Source organism: Lichenostomus cassidix, chromosome 6, assembly GCF_008360975.1.
Source record: "Lichenostomus cassidix isolate B80296 chromosome 6, HeHo_3.0, whole genome shotgun sequence".
Classification (NCBI taxonomy): domain Eukaryota; kingdom Metazoa; phylum Chordata; class Aves; order Passeriformes; family Meliphagidae; genus Lichenostomus; species Lichenostomus cassidix.
Window position 1 is genome coordinate 23,919,214 of NC_139487.1, and position 17,979 is coordinate 23,937,192.

The 17,979-nt window shown below is 40.2% G+C and overlaps 1 protein-coding gene across 1 annotated transcript; it reads right to left on the reverse strand.

Moving 5' to 3' along the window:
* Nucleotides 1–695: 695 nt before the first annotated feature.
* On the reverse strand, nt 696–13,174 carry PLAC9 (placenta associated 9). The gene is made up of 4 exons (XM_085064037.1): nt 12,982–13,174; nt 3,099–3,196; nt 2,054–2,174; nt 696–875 (listed from the first exon to the last, which is right to left on the reverse strand). The coding sequence occupies exons 1-4, from the start codon at nt 13,037–13,039 to the stop codon at nt 865–867; spliced, it is 288 nt and encodes a 95-aa protein (XP_084920163.1). The 5' UTR covers nt 13,040–13,174; the 3' UTR covers nt 696–864.
* Nucleotides 13,175–17,979: the final 4,805 nt, after the last annotated feature.

The window sequence follows — 17,979 nt, forward strand, 5'->3', positions numbered from 1 at the left end:
GGAACTCTGAATTTTTATTTCCTGCTGGCATAGATGACATCTCTTCAGCTTGCTGTTGTCAAAATAAAAACATGTAAAGGTGAAAAGTACAAAGAGGGGGAGGGTTTTCTAACTAGGCCAGTGGAAATAGACTGCTTGTTAATCAAGAAGGTGCAAATTCCTCTTTCTTCACACACATATAAGTGTGCTCCTTCTGTTGTGTAAGGGGCAGGCAGGTCCTTTTTCCTAGAAGTTTTATTGTCTTGAAAGAAAATGGCAATGTCCTGGATTTAATTCTGGATTGCACTGTCACCATGGCAGGGGAGAGGAATGTAAAGATTACAGAATATGGTAGCTGTGTGTTCAAATGATGAATTCTGACTGGGGCTTGCTGACAGGACTCCCATTTTGGTCAATGGCAGCAAGGTGTCCTGTGTCCAAAGGTAGACCATACACTCATTTCTGTCTCAATCTGAGCATGTCTTGAGAGGAATTTGCAGCTGGAAGTGTATCTTCATTGGCTGAAACCAATAGCAAGAGTTCATTTCTTTGCCAGGGAAGGAGGAAGCTTTTGAATTAAGGGAAGTTTGTTAGCTGTGCTTTAGTCTCAGACTCCACCTGATCTTGTTTTCTTACTGACAATGCTGTATTTGAAATGCAGTTTTGATAAAGTAGGGCTGCTGAAAGATTTCGAATACAAAGTTTGAAACAGTGTCTAAAAGCAAATACCATTTTATTATAAAGCACAGCAACACAGAAGACAAACTACAGCTGAGGATTGTTCATCTCTGCATGAAGTCTGGAAACACAAGCTTATTAAATGATCAGAAGTGCAACTTTATGACAACCACACTGTTACATTCAGCTGTCTTCTGTCTTCAGTGCTCAGCTGGTATCTGTGTGGAGAAGAGCTAATGTAATTATTTTTTGTTATGAGATAAGGATCAATCTTTGTGGATAAATCTCATTTAAAACATGAATCCTGCCACTCTGAAGTGGGGAATTGTCAGTTTCATTCATTAAATCATATAAGGAAGGTCCAGTCTGTAATTCGTGAGCAATTTGGCAGTTGTTGCAAGATCTAGCTGAGTAGTACTTGATATAGATGTGCTGCAAATGTACTGAGGTTGACTCGGGATTTCTGTTTTAAATTCACTGCAATGCTTTACTAGAATACTTTTCACTTTTACTGGAATACCCCCTTCCATTGCAGGGGTGTAACTTAATTGTTAACCTGTTAACTGCCCCGCAGAGAAAACTGGAAACTTCAATGGATAACACGGTTGGTGAGGACATTGTCAGTCATGGTGACCAGATCCATACAGCCAACTGCAAGAATCAAAAACCAGCATAAACTCTACTGCTGTCTGCTTTGAGCCCGCTTCCATCATGTAAGTGCACTGTAGTGTGCAGTATACAGCTGTCTTAAACGAACAAGCAGCCCAGCACTGGCAAAACTGACTTTATAAACATATCTGTGGATACTTATATCTTTCCACAAGTGGTTTATTTTCCACTGGGAGTGTCTCACCTTGTTAAAAGCACTACTAATATTTGGGCAGAGAATGAAGAGCATAGAGCATTATAAGAAAGTGTGTAGAATAGGTGGTCTCATCCAACTAATTTCTGTTGTGGTTTAATTTGTTCCAAAAACATTTATCCAGGAGCACATGTTGTGTGAGGGGCTTACATGTCGAATTTGGATTTAAGATCAAAATGGTAATGCCTCCAATTTTTAAAAAATTTTATTGCCCTCCTGTACTTTGTTACACATGAAGCTAAAGAATTACAGCATCTTAAAACTGAAAGGGACCTTGAGATAACTTCATCTATTCTGCCATTCTAAGATGGGTTGCTTTCTTTTCTCCCAGCTCTCTCTTTAGTGGTTGTTGAAACCTGATTTTCCAAACTGGACCCAGAATTGGAGTCCTGAGGGCCCCCAGTTCTGAGGCCTTAACTACTTTGAGCTGAATAAAGGAATTAGTTCACATCCTGGGGGAGAAAAGAAGGCATATTTGGTAATAATACATATAACACTTTTTTCAACTTAGGTTATAACCAACCAGATACTGACCATCAAAAATGTCTATAAGTGGAGTTCCTGGAACAGTGGGGATATTCGATGTTGTCTCACTGATGATGTCGAGGAGCGATTTGACTTCTGATTCTAGGTGCTCCACTGTTTTTATTACCTTCTAATGGAAACAAGGGAGAAAGGAGGTAGTCAAAGGGTCAGGTGAAAGAAATTGCACCAGATGTGTTTGCAGAAATGCAAACCTACTGTCCTATAATGCTAACAACTAATTTAGTCCATATTGCGCATTGCAGGGTTAAACATCCCTGGTGTTCTGCTGGCCTCTAGTGGCACCAAGTATTAGCGCTTCGTTTTGCGAGAGTTACATTTACAGCACCTGTATAAAGAACAACTTGTCATTTGACTTCTTGAAGGGAGCTTTGCATTAATTTATTTTTAATTCTTTCTCATTCCTGAGCCACCATTACATCCAATAAAAGAATCTGCATGGAAGATGACAGGAGCTAATGGGGTGGAAAGAAGGTGGCTGGGACTAGAGCAGAAGAGAGGTAGTGTTGCCATTTGAGAACCACAGCATGGAGTTTGGGAACTCCCCAGCTGAGAATAGTTCACAACTATCTTGTGAGTACTTAGAACACCAGGGAAAAAAAAATTCAAACTTTGCAACTTTCCTAGAATCCCAGTTATAGAGCTCATTTAGCTCTTAAATGTCAACAGGGGTGAGCAGAAACTACATTAGTCTTGGAGTCACCTGCAGACCTCATATCTAGCCATAAGCCAGTGTCAAACTACAAATATAAATTTTGAGATTGTTAGATTAAAGGCACGGTTGTAAACATTTCAGAAAAGGCTGGTATATAATAAGGATTGATTGATCAGTTTTTTTGAATTTGTTGAGATTATATATTTCTGGTGATAATGGCTTTATGGATAGTTACAAACTATGACATCTGAAAAAAGTAGTCCAGTCTTGTCTAGAATACAGTAAAGAAGGGACACTGTCTAGAAACATTCTTGTTTTTCTTTGATCAAAGGATAGGGCAGAGGTCTGGTGAGGTTCAGGAGCCAGCACAATCCCTCTTACCTCTTCAATAATATCTAAGCGTTCGTGGATCATATGTTCATTACACCAGTTTTCTCTTTCCAAACTTCCAGGTACCATACTGACAGGATCTGCAGCAGCTGGAAAAACAGACACAGTTAATTAGCAAGAGATTTTTAATAGCAGTCCTTGTCTTTCTGGTTTCTGAAGTGGTGTTTCACATGCTACACAGAATTGTTTATGAGCCAAATGTAGGAATTGAACCTCATTTCCAATAACTACAGCTGTGCCCCAGTGCTGTGAATGTTTCCTATGTCTCCTTGCCTGCACGCATCACATTGGTTGGCACGGGGTGTTTTCTCTTGCCATGGGTGGTTTTTTTTTTGTTTGGCTTACGTGTGTGTTTGTTTTACACAATCTGTTTTTTCCTACCTGTGTAGGTAAGTTTATAGGCTGTAAGTCTTGGGTTTCTAAGTGTAAAACTTAACTTTTGGGAAGGTATGCCTTACACAACAGTTCTTAGACTTTCTTCAGAAGCAGCTGGTATGGTAAAACTTTGAAGAGTAGGTAAGCTGCTCTGCTTTCCAAATGGATGCTGATGATGGCTGATGATTCCTCTGTGCCAGAAAGTTGTCCCTGACAGCCTGACTTTGCAATGGGAAGAGAAACAATGAAAGTGTCTACAGCTGATGTCATTTGCTAACCAAACCTCTTGTGTATGCTGCTGTATACAAAGTCATGTATCTCTGTCCGATATCTGTGTTTACCTCTCAGTACTTAGGAGCTCTTGCTCTTTGAATGTTTCATTCTGCTGGCTGTGCTCCATGAAAGGTCAGTAGCTGCTGGTGTCCATGCTTTAGTGGAGGCAATTTCATAATTTCTGTGCAGCATTCAGCAACATTTAAATTTTAATACACCTGCAGAGAACTGTAGCAGAAATATTTTAAACTGTGCTAAAGTGATAATGTATCTTGCTCCATGTAAAGTTAGGTCTTGCTCTTGTTGGGGGCTTGAAGCAGCTATGATAATGAAGAAGCAGCAGTAACTCATTCTGTCATTGTTTGATTGTAACAAAGAGAAAACTGTGAGCATGTGTTATAATGGACAGTAAGACACACAAGAGCAGTAAGTACTTTTCAGTGCTGCTATGCCAGAGCAGTAGTTTGGAACTGCTGCAGTGCTTTATCTCAAGCCTGTGCCAAGATTTCTAGAGTGTAGGCATTGGGTGATGGCAAATGTGTCAGTAAGGATCACTGCAGTTTGAGGTGGGTGAGAGATGTACTCTAAGTTGGAATGGCATCCTTGGAATTGGAGAATGGAGAGGAGGAGGGATTACAATGTGACCTGACTTACTGGGCATTATTTGGAAATTGGTTTGACAGAGATTTGGTTGGGGGTTTTTTAGTGCATTCACCAGAAGGTGGTGCTGCTAGGACAGAATCCCAAAGCCTTCATCTTCCTTTTTACAGAAGAGTGCTGAAATGCAGCAGGTACTTCCAACATCAGCTGCTTCGCAGTTGCCCTTTTTTCCTCTTTGCTGTTAGTGGTAGTGGTTTATGAGTATTGTTACTGTCTTAGTCGTCAAGTGAACCATGCTATTTCTCAAAATTTTTGCTTATGTGGTTTTTTTCCATCATGACTGGAATAGTGTGGAGATACTGCAATTGTGCTGGCTGATTCTCTAAGCAGGTGCTTGTAGGTGGGAAGGTTAGATATGATGCATGACTGACATTTGTTCAAAGCAGGTGTGCTATTATAGGTATGTATAGCCAATGCAAGGTTGTTGTACCTCACTGTGAGCTTAGCAAAACACTGCACAGCTTTGTGTGCATCTTGAGAACAAGGCAAAGGGGTTGCTATGAGGTGCAGGACTCAGTAATTCTTGGTTCCTTGGGGTGGTTTGCTCCTCTTGTGACAGAGGGAGACAGCTTTCCACCACTCGAAGCACATTGATGCATTATCAGCTGTCATGGGCATACTGAAGGAGGACAAAGTATCTCCTCCTAGTTTGGCAGGGCTATAAGATGTCACTCAGAACCACAGAATTAGTGCAGTGCCTAAAAACTTGACAAACAGGCCAAACCCAAGTGTCTCAGGAAGCACCTGACAGCTGATGTTAGCTAGGCTAAGGGTTAGTCTAAGCCAAAGCGTGTCTAGTCATAGACCTCACAGTATGGAGTGCCTGAGGGCTGAGCTAGCAGAAACCCTCTCAGGACCTGCATATCCGTGTCTCGTTAGTGACCTTCATAGCAGAACAGCACTGCTCTTGAGATTTGCCCCTTCACCACCACACAAGAGCAGGGTATTTCAGGTGGGTGGTTGCTGCTGTTGGCTGGGCAGCCAGTGCTTTGTCAGTAGTGTAGATGTCTTCTGTTTTCTGAGTCCTGGCTTGAGGCTTTGGCTGCCCAAAACACTCACTGTTACATTGTTGTCTGGGTTTAGCTTGCAAGCCAGAGCATTATCTCTGGGATGGGCTGTTCACAGGACACATCCAGTCCCTTGTAAATACGGCACATATCTGGGTCACTGTGGTCAGAAAATTCAGCCAAAGCAGTAATTCCCATCTGCTCAAACAGAGCACATGGAATGTTGCTTATGAGTGCTGCCCTTCTCTGTATTGCAGCTGGTGAAAGAAAGGGACACCATCGGCCTTTGGCACTGACCTTACTCCAGCAGCATCTCTACTTTCATGTAGTAATGACAGTCACTCTGTAAAGGAAGTAAAGAATGGAAGGCTGCAAACCATGTAAGCAAAAGAATAATGGCCTTTTAGGATAATTCCAGGTACTTGCTTTGTGAAGTTACTGAAAAACATTTTTTAAACATAAATTGGAATTTTTACTTGTCTGTGTTTCAAAGCATATACACAAATACAGAAAACTTTGGTAGTAAGTTTTGAAGCTAACTACTTTTAAAAGTGAAGTGGTTTTTGTATGCCATATAAATTACATGTTTAAAATGTGTGGGTGTTTGCAACTTCTGACAGCTTGGGCAAGTGTGTAGGAGGCATATTTCAATGTCTTAAATCTCTCATTTGAAACTTAATAGATTATTTCATGCAGACACTCATAGCATTTCAGTATGGCAGAGAGACCATTACCTTTCACTTAATGTTCCATCTGCAAATTTCCACCTGATGCTTCTTGCAAGTGAGATACTAAGTTAAATTCTTGAAATCCATTTTATTTTATATACAGGGTGGTTATTTTCCATCAAGAACCAGAACACTCATGTTCAATGTAAGAAAACAGCTCATGCCTTTTTCCCTCTGATTCAGTCCTCTGTGCTACATTGATGGTGCCCATAAATCTGGGTAGTTCTAACCATCCTGTGCTGTGATGCAGTCAGACACCAGCAGGGAAATGGAGCATCTCTGAACTGGTTGCTAACAAGATTCTGTTTAATAGAAGAACATGCTTAAAGTTTGAAAGAAGCAGCATGATGAAGAGTAACATCTGTGTATTATGGACAGCCTGACTGTACAAAACTTGATCTTATAGCAAGGGAGAGGAAGAGCAATGAAGTAAGAATCAAAACAGCCTTACTAAACAGATTAAGAGTAGAGGCCTTAGATTAAGAATATCTCTCAATTAAGCTTTTCTGCCTCCTGTACATATTCTCCCAACCCCACAAGATGTTGCTTCTCTGTGCTTCCTGAAGAAATTCCCTTCTAGAACTGTCAGAGTTCTTTCTATCCAGATGCTGTTAAATGGCTCCTTTTGATCATCCAAGTATTTGCTGATGGTAAGTATCAGAATAAACCTGAGCAACTGCATCTTTGCTGTCATTTCCTGCTGTTACTAGGACTGACAGAACTGAAGTATGTGACCACACAGAGCTGGTAGGTCTTTGTAAGTATCCTTCCTAATGACACACTGCTGGTTCAAATGAAGTTACAGCCTTGATCTAGAAATTGCTGGGTTGAGTTCTTTGGTCTGCATTACAGAGAAGGTCAAGGTGAGTGACCACAATGTTCCCCATTGGTCTTAAAAAACCTGTAAAATCCCTTTTGCCTCATTCAACAATCAGCGCAGTTTGGAAAGTTGACTGAGAGTTCTTGTGCTCAGTAGGGTGGGAGGGGTAAAACAAAGCAGGCCACAAGCCAAGTGAAAGACATGTGAGATTGAAACAGGAAACAGATGGCAAATAAGGAAGCCTGAAAACATGTGAGTGAGGAGAATAAAGGAGAACATGTCTAACTCTTCAAGAAAACATGCTGTGCTGTGTGTTTTTGTTTGTACTGCCTTAGGTTTGGCAGTATCATTTTATTCCTGGGGCATATAGCATAAGGTGTCCAGATACCTTTCAATTAGAAAATGATTGGGGGTAGTAATGATTTAAGTTCCAACAGGAAAAAGGTCATGAACTGAAGGATCATGTTCAAATAGTGAATCCACTAACCAGTTTGGGAGGAATGCAACATACCTCTGAATGGATTTGCTGATCCTTGCTTAAATTATTTTTTCTCTAAATATAAGTGCTGGATTCCACTTAAAAATTTGCATGTAACTTCGAAATACTAGATCAAGAAATCACATGGTTTTCAAAAGTGGTTGGTGAAGATAACTTGCAGATGAATTCAGGAAAGCTTCAATTGCTTTGAACCAGAAGCGATACTAATAACTATTGGTACTAGTGCTTTCAGACCAAAGACTATGTTAAGCTAAGACTGTTAGTCATATGTAATTTTGAGGGCTGTTCTTCAAGGCATCAAAGCTAGTTTCCAGTTATGTCAGCCCTTAATTAATTACATTGGCATCTTTGGATATGGAAGTACTGAATTAACTTTCTGTATCACTACCAGTTTCATTATCATAAGTGTGCCCAAATTCATTTTAAGCTGTCATATATAACTCAAGCCATATCAAATTTTATTGTTAGGACATCAAAAATAATTGATTTGGATAGCAAGTGTTCTGTTGAAAATGCTTTTTAAGGCGCAGATTCCCTTCAAGTTCTTAGCCACTCAGAAGTGTATATGTAACTGGACATAGGGCATCTTTCTGGCTGTAATCCATACAATGCTAATGCTTAGCATTTAGACACCTCTGAACCACTTTTAAGAGTTTAATCTCTATTTTCTTAAAGATAAGGGAATTCTTACCTTTAGTGAATGCAATAAAGACTGGTAAAATTGTAATAAATATACAAAATTTCTTAGCAACTTACACACTGTCAGGTTATTTTGCTTCACACTGGAAGCAACTGCATGGATTTGCTTATATTTACATGCAAATATACACATACACATATACATGTAAATATTTAAATGTACACACACCTTTATTAGGCTCTAGCTTTTATCGCAGAATGACAAGGCAAATTTCTTACATGGTAAATATGATCTATCCAAAGTGGGAGATGGAAAGCAGGCATTGTGTATTAGAGAGCAAACTAACAGTGCAGGAAGATGTGAAATTTTAGGGTTTTGGCAAGATTGGTTTGTATCAGCTTTTTGTTGGTTTTCGGTTTTGTTTTTATTTCAAGAAGGTACATAGAGAGTTTTTAATGCCTGATTAGGTATTGATCTGCAATATATACATTCACTGAATACTTCAACTGCTGCCTAAATGTCAAGTCTTGGAAAGATTTCAAACATGGAACAAAATCCAAAGAATTTCTCTGGTATTCAAGATTTATGAGCCTCTGGTAAGGGAAACATCCTGAAGTAAGTTTCTTCCATTAAAACATTAATTTTAGAAGCTAAATAACCATATCAGAAAGTCAACTTCCAAAACTGCAGACCTGGTTCATACTCTGTTTCTCAAGGTGTAGAACATGCTACTATTTCAGATTCTACATCAGTTAAGATTGTACTTGTTTTAGTTCTTTTTTATCTGAAAGAGAAGGAGTAGAGAGGAGATCTTGTGGGTTGTGAAATGTATTAATGAAGGTGGGTCAGGTAACACATCTCTGCCTAGTCTGTCCTACCCACCTCTGTGTGGGACATTGTGTCACAGTGTGTTCTGGTCTGACCATGCATCACTTGTGCTTGTGAGATGTGCAAAACTAGAAAGGGGATCTCATAGAAATTGTCCCTGACTAGATGGTTAGCATGTATTTCTGTGTAAAACTACTTCATTTGCAGGGAGTTTTTGCTATTGTGATCCATGTAATTCTCATTTCATAAGGAGATCCATCTCTCACCCAGCAGTGGAGACCAAGTACACAAGGCCAGGGATAATTCATGCTTGCACAGAAAAATCTGGTCCCCTGCCATGGCTATGCGCCAGAAGCAAAATTGCTACTTGAAAAACTACTTTCCTTTTTCTGCTCTTTGACCACATTTATGATTGTAAGAAGCACTTAAGTTTTGTGTATTTTCATTCAAAGGAAGAAGGATAGCAATTAAATGTTCCCATGAGGGAGCTGTTGACTTGGAGCATGTTTTCAGCATTCTGGTCTTCTGAACAAGCAGCTAGAGAATATCCTCTTGCACTTGCTGCTGCAATGGAAAATGACTACAGGGAATTGGACTGATAAGAGACACAAGCTACATAATTGCAGGTGCGTTATTCTAATTCATGCTATATCTTACAATGATGCTTTGGGCTGCAGAAAAGTTTGTCTTTATTATGTAGGTTTTTTGTGTGACTGTGTATCTGTTATGGAAACTAAGGCTAAGTGTTAGGAGGATTATAGCTAAAAGCTGTATAGGACATACTTGTGTGTAGATAAGGGGAAGCTGTTTACGAAGTAGAGGAGCTGTGTCTTAGTATACATAAAGAATACAAGTTGTGCTGAATTAGTGAGTTTAAGGCTGGCTTGAAAGTGGAGGATGTGAGATACATAAATAACGGATGCTGCCATCAATTTGAGGATAACCGCTGGTATCAGGATAGAGAGTTTTTCAATTTTCCGAGGGCATGGCTTTTAGTCTGTGTTTAGTAATAGAACCTGTGGTCATGAGCAGTGGGTGAGGTGAGTCTGTGACTTATTAGTGAGCTCTGTGATTGTGTAGTTTTCACATATCTAAGTCATGAAAGTAGAAAGAAATAAGTCCAATGAAAGACTATAATTTTAGGGTTTTTTCTAATACCTAAACAAATCTAAGAACTTGTTTGAAGATATATTTTCTCTTGGCAACAACTAGGAAATAGACAACAACTGCAACAACTCAGGAAATAGAATAGTGAGAGAAGGGGAGATACACATACATATACATGCATACCTAAATACATAGTAGATCCTGACATTCAGGGCCAGGACTCACAACTGCTTCAAGCAGAGCAGATCAGTTGCATTTATGAATAGAGCTACATCTTGCAGATGAAAAACAGGAGTCCTATATTTCTAAACTACTGATTTTTTGGGGGGAGTTGATACTAACTTTTGCTTCAAACTTGGGGGTTACTAAGTCCACACAACTTAAATTCCTTTTAACTAAACATAAGAAAACATAGGGCTTTACAGATATATAAAATCTCTTTATAAAAGGCTAATTTCTGTACTAAACCCTGATTTCTAGATGCCTCACAATCTTAAGAAACGCACTTATTTCTGGGTACACTTTGTTGTTACAAACTTTATTTCTCCTTCCTTGTTGGAGCTCAGAGGTGGGTTTTGCAAAGACTGTAATCCTTGCATTAAAGACAATACTGTGGATAGGTTTCTATAAGGACAGAAAATACCTATAACATGGAATACAGGTTAAACCATTATAATAAACCATTGTTAGCAGAGAAATATGAGTCCAGGTCTGGTCTAAGATAGGATGTCTATCATAAATTTTTATTGTGGCTTTAATTCTACAATGCACTGGTTTAATCTCCTAGAGAAAAAATGTTCCTCCGTGAGAACACAAATGGTCGATTTTGAGCAAAATCTGGCAGATCTGAAAGGGGTTTTTCTTTCCAGTTTCTAAGCAATGGTTTAGCTTATAGATCTTCCCAGCTTTGATATTGCATGTGAGTATCAGAGAATTCAAAAGATTCTGAGAAGTCAAAACATGTTAGCTGAATGAAAAAAAAACATTCATACACTTGGTCTACTTTAACTTGTAGTTAAAACCGAATGAAACTTCTGCTGTTTAAAAGCAAATCACGCCACAGTGTGGAGTTTTGAGCAGCAGTGCCTCCACTGGAAGCTCTCCCTGGTAGAACGCTCAGCGTTTGGTGTGCTCAGCTAATGGCACACGTCAGGGGGCCAGCCTGCTTGCCAGGTACTTGTTTGTCCAAGAACTCCAGGTCACCTCCCTGCCACGCATAAACATGGAGCAAAATCTTTGCTGTTGGGGAGCCACACCCCTCAGATTATTTGCCTGGATGTTTCTGTAGGAATGGAAACTTGTTTAAATGGGGCAGGTATTGTGCTCCAGGCTACGTTGTGTGCTGCATTTGAGCAGCATCCCACAAATTAATCCAGCACCAGCAGCAAAGCACTATAAACTGAGGCAGGAGCACATGGTTGCATCCACAAGGGGCCCCATGCCATCCTCTCCTCCTGAATGATTTGGAGGCTGAGCTTTTGAATATCAGATCGTTTGTATAAATGGCTGGATTGAAAGGTAAAGTCTGGCTGAATAATTTTTAAGAGGAACCCACAGGAGTTAGGATGGGGGGGATCTGCAAGGGAATCAAAAGTGAGATTCCCCAGCTTAAGAGTAGCAAAGGGAAAGTAGGGATTGCTTTCTTAAGCCTGTCAGTCAGGCAGGTTACTCCCCTGGCCATGACAGACATAAAATTTCTTATCTTGCATAATATATGCCATTAAGACAATAAACATGATTCACTGAGTAGCTACCACCTGGCATCATACTGGGTACTAGTCTTCACTGCAGTTGCTATTCAAGTGCTGTTCTATTTAACTGGATTTTATCTGAGTTTGCTAATGACTTGAGGTTAAAACCATAATGTTTTGGGGAATAGACAAAGCCTTTTTTTATTTTTCTTTAACGTCACATTTATTTTGGTGAAGCTGGCAAAACTCAAAAGAGGATACTGAATTCTTGTGGAGTGAAAACAAGTTAGAGTGTTCTTGCATTGATATTTCAGTTCATCACTGTGATAAACATCACAGAGCTAGTTAAGTTGAAGGGAGTCAGGGCAAGGCAGAGTGACTAGGACTTGGGGGCAGAAGGGGCTAACAGTTTTTCAGGAAATGTTTCAAATGTAATGGGATCTTACTACCCTGCCATGAAATACAACTATTGTGTTGTCAAGAAAGTAGGACCAGAGGGAAAATAAAGCTGAGCCTCAGCTAGCAGAAAAGATGTAGTACAAACAGGCTGGGAAGCCAGGTTTGTGGTTACACGGGGACTATAAACCCTTGAACTAGCCAAACTGAATAGCTTTCAGTCACACTACAATGTGATTACAGGTTATTCAGCACTAACCTCTTGTTAATGAAAGTAGAATTCAGATGCAGGCTTATCAGATGTACTCCATTTATGCTTTGTACTCCCAAGGCTTTTGGAGAAGGCATTATGTACCTCAAAATCTCAGGAATAAGCAATCCAAAGCAGAAGAAATAAAAACGTGATGCTGTTACCAGGAAATTTTAAAAAGAAGGCTTTGAATGAAGAAGAATCTTTCTCTAATCACCTTGAACTTCAGTCTCATTTCTGAGTGGATTAGTGTGATATTAATACAGCTGCCAGAACAGTAATTATGGAAATTCAGGGCACTGTCTGCAGCACCTCAATGTGGTTCTAAATTTCTGAAGATAGAGTGATAGTATCTCCTGTAAGAAATAAAAAATATCTACCAAAAAAATATGCCTACAGGACAGACTTTAATGCCACAAAAACGGAGTTTTTCATGTTAAAAAAAACATGCCCACAGAATTTTGACACATACCTGTGCCACCTTCACATGAAATCCATAGAGTAAGCAATTGTTTGCTTCCCCCTCCCACCCCATGCAAAGGCTTTGACTGCACTACAATTAAGCTGAAGTTTCTGCTTTGCAAGTTCAGAGTCACTTACCTAAAAGATCTTGTTCCTGCAGGACTAGAACAAATGCCGCTGCCCAAAGGAAAAGCATGGTTTCAGCCTGTCCAGGCTCTGCTGCAGTTGTGCTGGAGAACCCCGCAGCCTCCCTCCCTCCTCGGCTTCACATCAACTCCTCGTCCAGCCCTTCGAGCTGAGGTTTAGCCAGAGTTAGGCGGAAATATGCCTAGGCTGAGCCAAGATTCTTAAGCTGTTCTCTTCTGCTTCCCTCCTTTTAAAAAGCACTCTTCCAGCTCCATGCAGAGCCCAGCAACTCAGGCAAGCTGGAAGTGGCCCAGGCTTCCCAAAGGGTTTTTTTTTTTACCCTTGTATTTATTTACACAGACTACAATGGAATGTGATGAAAAGCTTTGGATCCTGTAAATACACAAGTGGGGCAAGGAAAGGGAGAAAGGAGGAGGAAGGGGTGGTGGATGTTTCTTTCCCTGTATAATTTCATCTAGGGCAGGCAAAGCAGGAGCATTGGAAAACACAGTATCTTTAGATCTTGTGAGCTTATAGGGCTTTTCTCATTATATGCTCTTTTTGAAGAGTGCGGAAACATCTTTAGTGGACAGTACAATGTGTGGCAGGCAGTGTTGTAGGAGGTGGCAACTATCTGTGGTGCCTTATGCTTGGACAGGACCATAGGGCTTCCTGAGGAGCCATCTGAGCTCTTCTCAGTTTGGCAGCTTTTTAAAATTGGTTTGGCTTTGTAACATCATGTGCAAAAATAGCACTACTCATGGTAGCCTGGCAACGTGTGTGATTTTTAGCAGAATCTTGGTTGAACATTGTTTGTCTTGCAGGTTTCTGGGTGTTGACTGGATAAGCATCAGTCTTTGACCCCTCTAGGCTGGTGTTCAAAGACTAAAGATATCTCCTTCCTGGTATTGTTCCTCATATTCATTTGAGTTACCTTTTTTCAAACTATTGCAAGAAAAAAGTGAAAGGCTGCAGAGACATCCTACTAAATCCTAAAGACTGTGGTCCTGGAGAGATAGTGTCTTAACCATGGAAGATAAACCCCTGCAAACTAGAACAGATTTACTTCCTCCCTAGAAGTCAAAAACTTAAGTGATTTGAATATCTGAAAGTGAGCCTGTAGAGATGCTAGCTCAGAGTTCAAAGTATAATCATCCTCAGTGACTTCCATATCAAGTTATGTTGTAAGCTCAGTTGCAAGGCAAAAATAGCCTCAGTAAAAGAGATTCTGTGACTGGAATTTAGCTGGTAACTTTCATGAGGCATAGAACAACCTCAGTGCTTATAAAGCCCTCAGGGTTGATTTGAATAAGTTAACATTTTTATGTAATAAAGAGTAAATTAGCTATGAAAATTGGAGTGCCAGTGTTTTTCATCTCTATGTAGCATAGTGCAATTCTTACAAATTCTTGTTTTGAAAATAAATTTGATTATGCCTGTTGAAAACTTACATAAATCTTAATTTTGTTATAAACGGGTCTTGAGAGGGGAACTACAAAAGGGACCCTCGGTTTTACCCCGTGTTTGAATATGAGATGCTGATGTGGTAGGCTGTGATTTTTGAAGTGAGATATTATCTATGTGTTCTTTGTGCTTTGAAGATAGAGGACTAGGGAGCAGAAGAAGAGTATTTATGAACAGTTGGCTGCCCTTTGCTGAACGTGTTTGTCCTTTTCCTGTGTCCTTTTTTAAGCAGAATCACCCAATGCGTTCTCTGTGCTGCAAAGACAGCCTGTTCATGGATGATGTCTGCAAACTCTCTCTGCCATCCTCTATGTCTCACATTAAAAAGTGATGAACATTCATTGAAACAGTTTTCCCTCCAACATACTGTAAAAAATATGGCAATTTCCATTCCAGACCACCTTTGCTGAGGCCACTCACCCCATTTACAGCACATTTCCTTGAGGTTCCTCTTGAGTTGACCTCAGGCTCCTGGAACAGTTCAGCCCCTCTAAGGCACTTGCTGCATATTTTTGCGTACTGTGTTATGTTTGACTATAGTGAGGTGCTGGTCTGATAGCCATGGAGAACTAAACAAAATAGTGTGGGTTTTCTCTTGTTTTATCCTCCAGGGGTTGTTTCTGTAATCAGAGAGAAGTTTTTTCCACTGTGCAGAAGTGCAGCCAGAAGGAATATTTCTGCCAAGTGGGATTTTGCTTTTCAGTAGGACTACCTGTCCTGAGATTTTTGGTCATCTTGGTTAATTACCTCAGATTACTTCTGTTATTTATAAATACTCAGAAGGAAGCTGCCAGTTTGGACAACTTAACTGGCAACAAAAGTACAAAAAATCTGGGAGGTGTGGCAATATCCATCAAATTGTAAAGTAGATTTTTTGGAAGACAGAGGATTTGAGAGCAGAAGAAAAAATATGATGTAAACGTGTTTGTGTTCTGAAAAGTTAGTCAGTAACTGATTACCATCAGAGAAAGCATTCTTTAGCACATTCATCTTGGAAATGGCCATATGTGAGAACACCATGAGATCATATGAATATAGGTTTGCACGAAATCCAGCTGTTGAGATGTTCCCAAGATACCAGCAGCCAAAAAAAGCATACCAGTGAACAGGGATATGAATTTTTGCCAGCAAGCAGTTTGGTGAAAGGGAGTGCAAACATAAGGATTAAGTCTATTTTGGGAGATGTTTTTTTTGTTTTGTTTTTTTGGTACAGTCTTTCTGTATCTCTTTGTTGGATTAGTTAAATGCTTGGCAAAAGCAATGAATAAGTGCAAGTGATCCCACAGAGTGCATAGGGAGAAGGAATGGAATAAATAAACGGTATGTGTCAACAGAGGACATATGTGCCATGTGAAAGAATCACATTGTTGGGCATGAAATCTTGCAGCATGGGCATAGCTGAGCAAACACTTGGGGAAAATTGCATTTTATGTGAGACCCAGAGAAAATTAAGTGGACATTACTTCAGGAAGCAAAAATACAGTAGATAACCAATCCTTGTAGGGAAAGTGCCTTACCCTGAAGAGAAGGAATTGAAAGAGTATAATCTCCACCCTGGATTTGACACTGGTGGATGTTGAAATCAGTGCAAGTTTTGTGTGGTCTGCCTACCTGCTCCTGAGAGAAGATTTGTGTCCATTAGAGACTGTGGAGGTACCTTGGGCTCTCATCACAGGCTTAACTTCTGTCAGCTGCTCATGACCAGAAGTTCTTGCTACTTGGAAGCTGTTGAACACCTTATGTAAACTGAGACTTGTTTCATGATCCATTTAGAGAGGTCGATTATTTTTCACTCTCTTAATTCACTCAGTTTCTGACTGCCGGGTTGAAACAGCTGTTGAACAGATGCAGAAGCAGAATTTTATTACCTGGAGAGGTAATACCTCAGAGCAGAGAAGAGCAGGTATACAGCTTTTGGGCTGCTTCTCAGGGAAGCAGAAGCTTGCTCTGCAACAGTACATCCCTTTGGTGAACAGAAGAAGGGCCTCTTGCAGTGGTGATTTCATTAGAATGAAGTAGACATTGCCATTTAAAGCTTTTGATAGTATTGATTCTTAGCACCACATCTCTGGCAGTCTCCACAGAGCCTCCATGCCTCTGTTTTTCTTGGAGCAGCTTCTGTTGGAATTACAGATCTTATGGCTGCAGCCTTCAATGTGTGAGTACCTTTATGTTCTGTGCCAGTGAAAGCCCCTCTCTGGTCTGTCGTATATCAACTTGCACTAGTGTTTATTATCTCGATTTGCAGGGGACATCAAAAAGTGTCAAGTTCTCCTGCTATTGCCACAAAAGCATAGTCTTTGATACTGTTAAAAAACCATATCACATGGTTCATAGCGTGAAGCACTGTGAAGATCAGCTCTGTCTCTGCCCTCCCTGGAGAGGTTAACAAACGTATGCGTCATGGAGCAGACTTCTCTGATCCAGCCTTCTCCAAAACAATACATTCTGTGCTACGCCTAAAGCCAGCAGTGAGTCAGCTGCAGGAATTGACTCTCTGGTGTCATCTTGGTGCCAGCACACCAGGCTGGATTCTGTTTGCCAGCATTAGGTAAGCATCTAATGGCTTCAGGCTGTTTCCAGTCTGTGGCTTCAGCTTCCTGAGCAATGATTTGCAAGGAAACTGAATCAGAAAGCTGAAGGGAAAGGTGGGTCACATGGAATACTAGTGAATTATGTTGTTTGTTTTGTATTTTTAACTAGTTACGTCCTTTCATTTCACAGATTTCAGGCATTTTATGAAACCTGGCCGTGCCTCAGGAACCCTATGAAATATGATATGCAGTGTGCCCACCCATTTTAATGAAAAGAAACCTTTTTCTTTAGAAAATTGGATTAACTATATTCCCAGCTAAATTGGTGACTCAGGAATAGACTCCTGACTCTCAGTCTAGTATTGCACACATGGTGACCTGATATTTGCTATATTTTTTTATTACAGAAGGTTGTGGCCCTTTGCTCTTGTGACTTTACACTGACCCATTTGCATCACATAAAAATGAGAAATAGATCTGTGAGTCTGTGGTGGATAATATTCGGGGAAAATAATATTCATGGGGGAAGTACTTGATTATTCCCAAATTAGGATTACTCAGCCAGTGTCTTTAGCAGATCAGTATTGTAAACCACACCAATTAAATGAGATAATTACTTGAAACTGAAGCCACAATTTCATGCCATGGAGTAACAACTAATATCTGAGAAGCTATTCATGGGTTGAATAGCACCTTGCTGAACACAAGTCATGACAATCAGCAGTATAGCAAAGGTCTGTTACTTAACAGCTGTGTGTCTTTCTGCATTAGGGAAGGCATCAGCCATGTATGTGAAGCCTTTGAATATAGGTAATATTTCCTGTGTGAGTGGAGATACCTGAGAAAAGAGAGAAACAGCTGGAAATAAATCCTATTTTTGTTTGCTACTCGGCCTAGTCTCCTTTCCTCTTAATTACCACAAGGTCATGGAGACTTGGAAGGGGAAAAATGACTCGCCAGAGAGAGAAGCCAAGCTAATCACTCCACTGCCATTCCTCTGAAAATTTACAGT

Bases quoted from the DNA above. Each gene is read 5' to 3' on its own strand.
- PLAC9 (XM_085064037.1), bottom strand. From the start codon at position 13,039: ATGCTTTTCCTTTGGGCAGCGGCATTTGTTCTAGTCCTGCAGGAACAA. The intron at 3,197-12,981 runs GTAAGTGACTCT...CTGTTTTTCCAG, and splicing joins GCAGGAACAAGATCTTTTAG to CTGCTGCAGATCCTGTCAGT. The intron at 2,175-3,098 runs GTAAGAGGGATT...TGTTTCCATTAG, and splicing joins GCTTAGATATTATTGAAGAG to AAGGTAATAAAAACAGTGGA.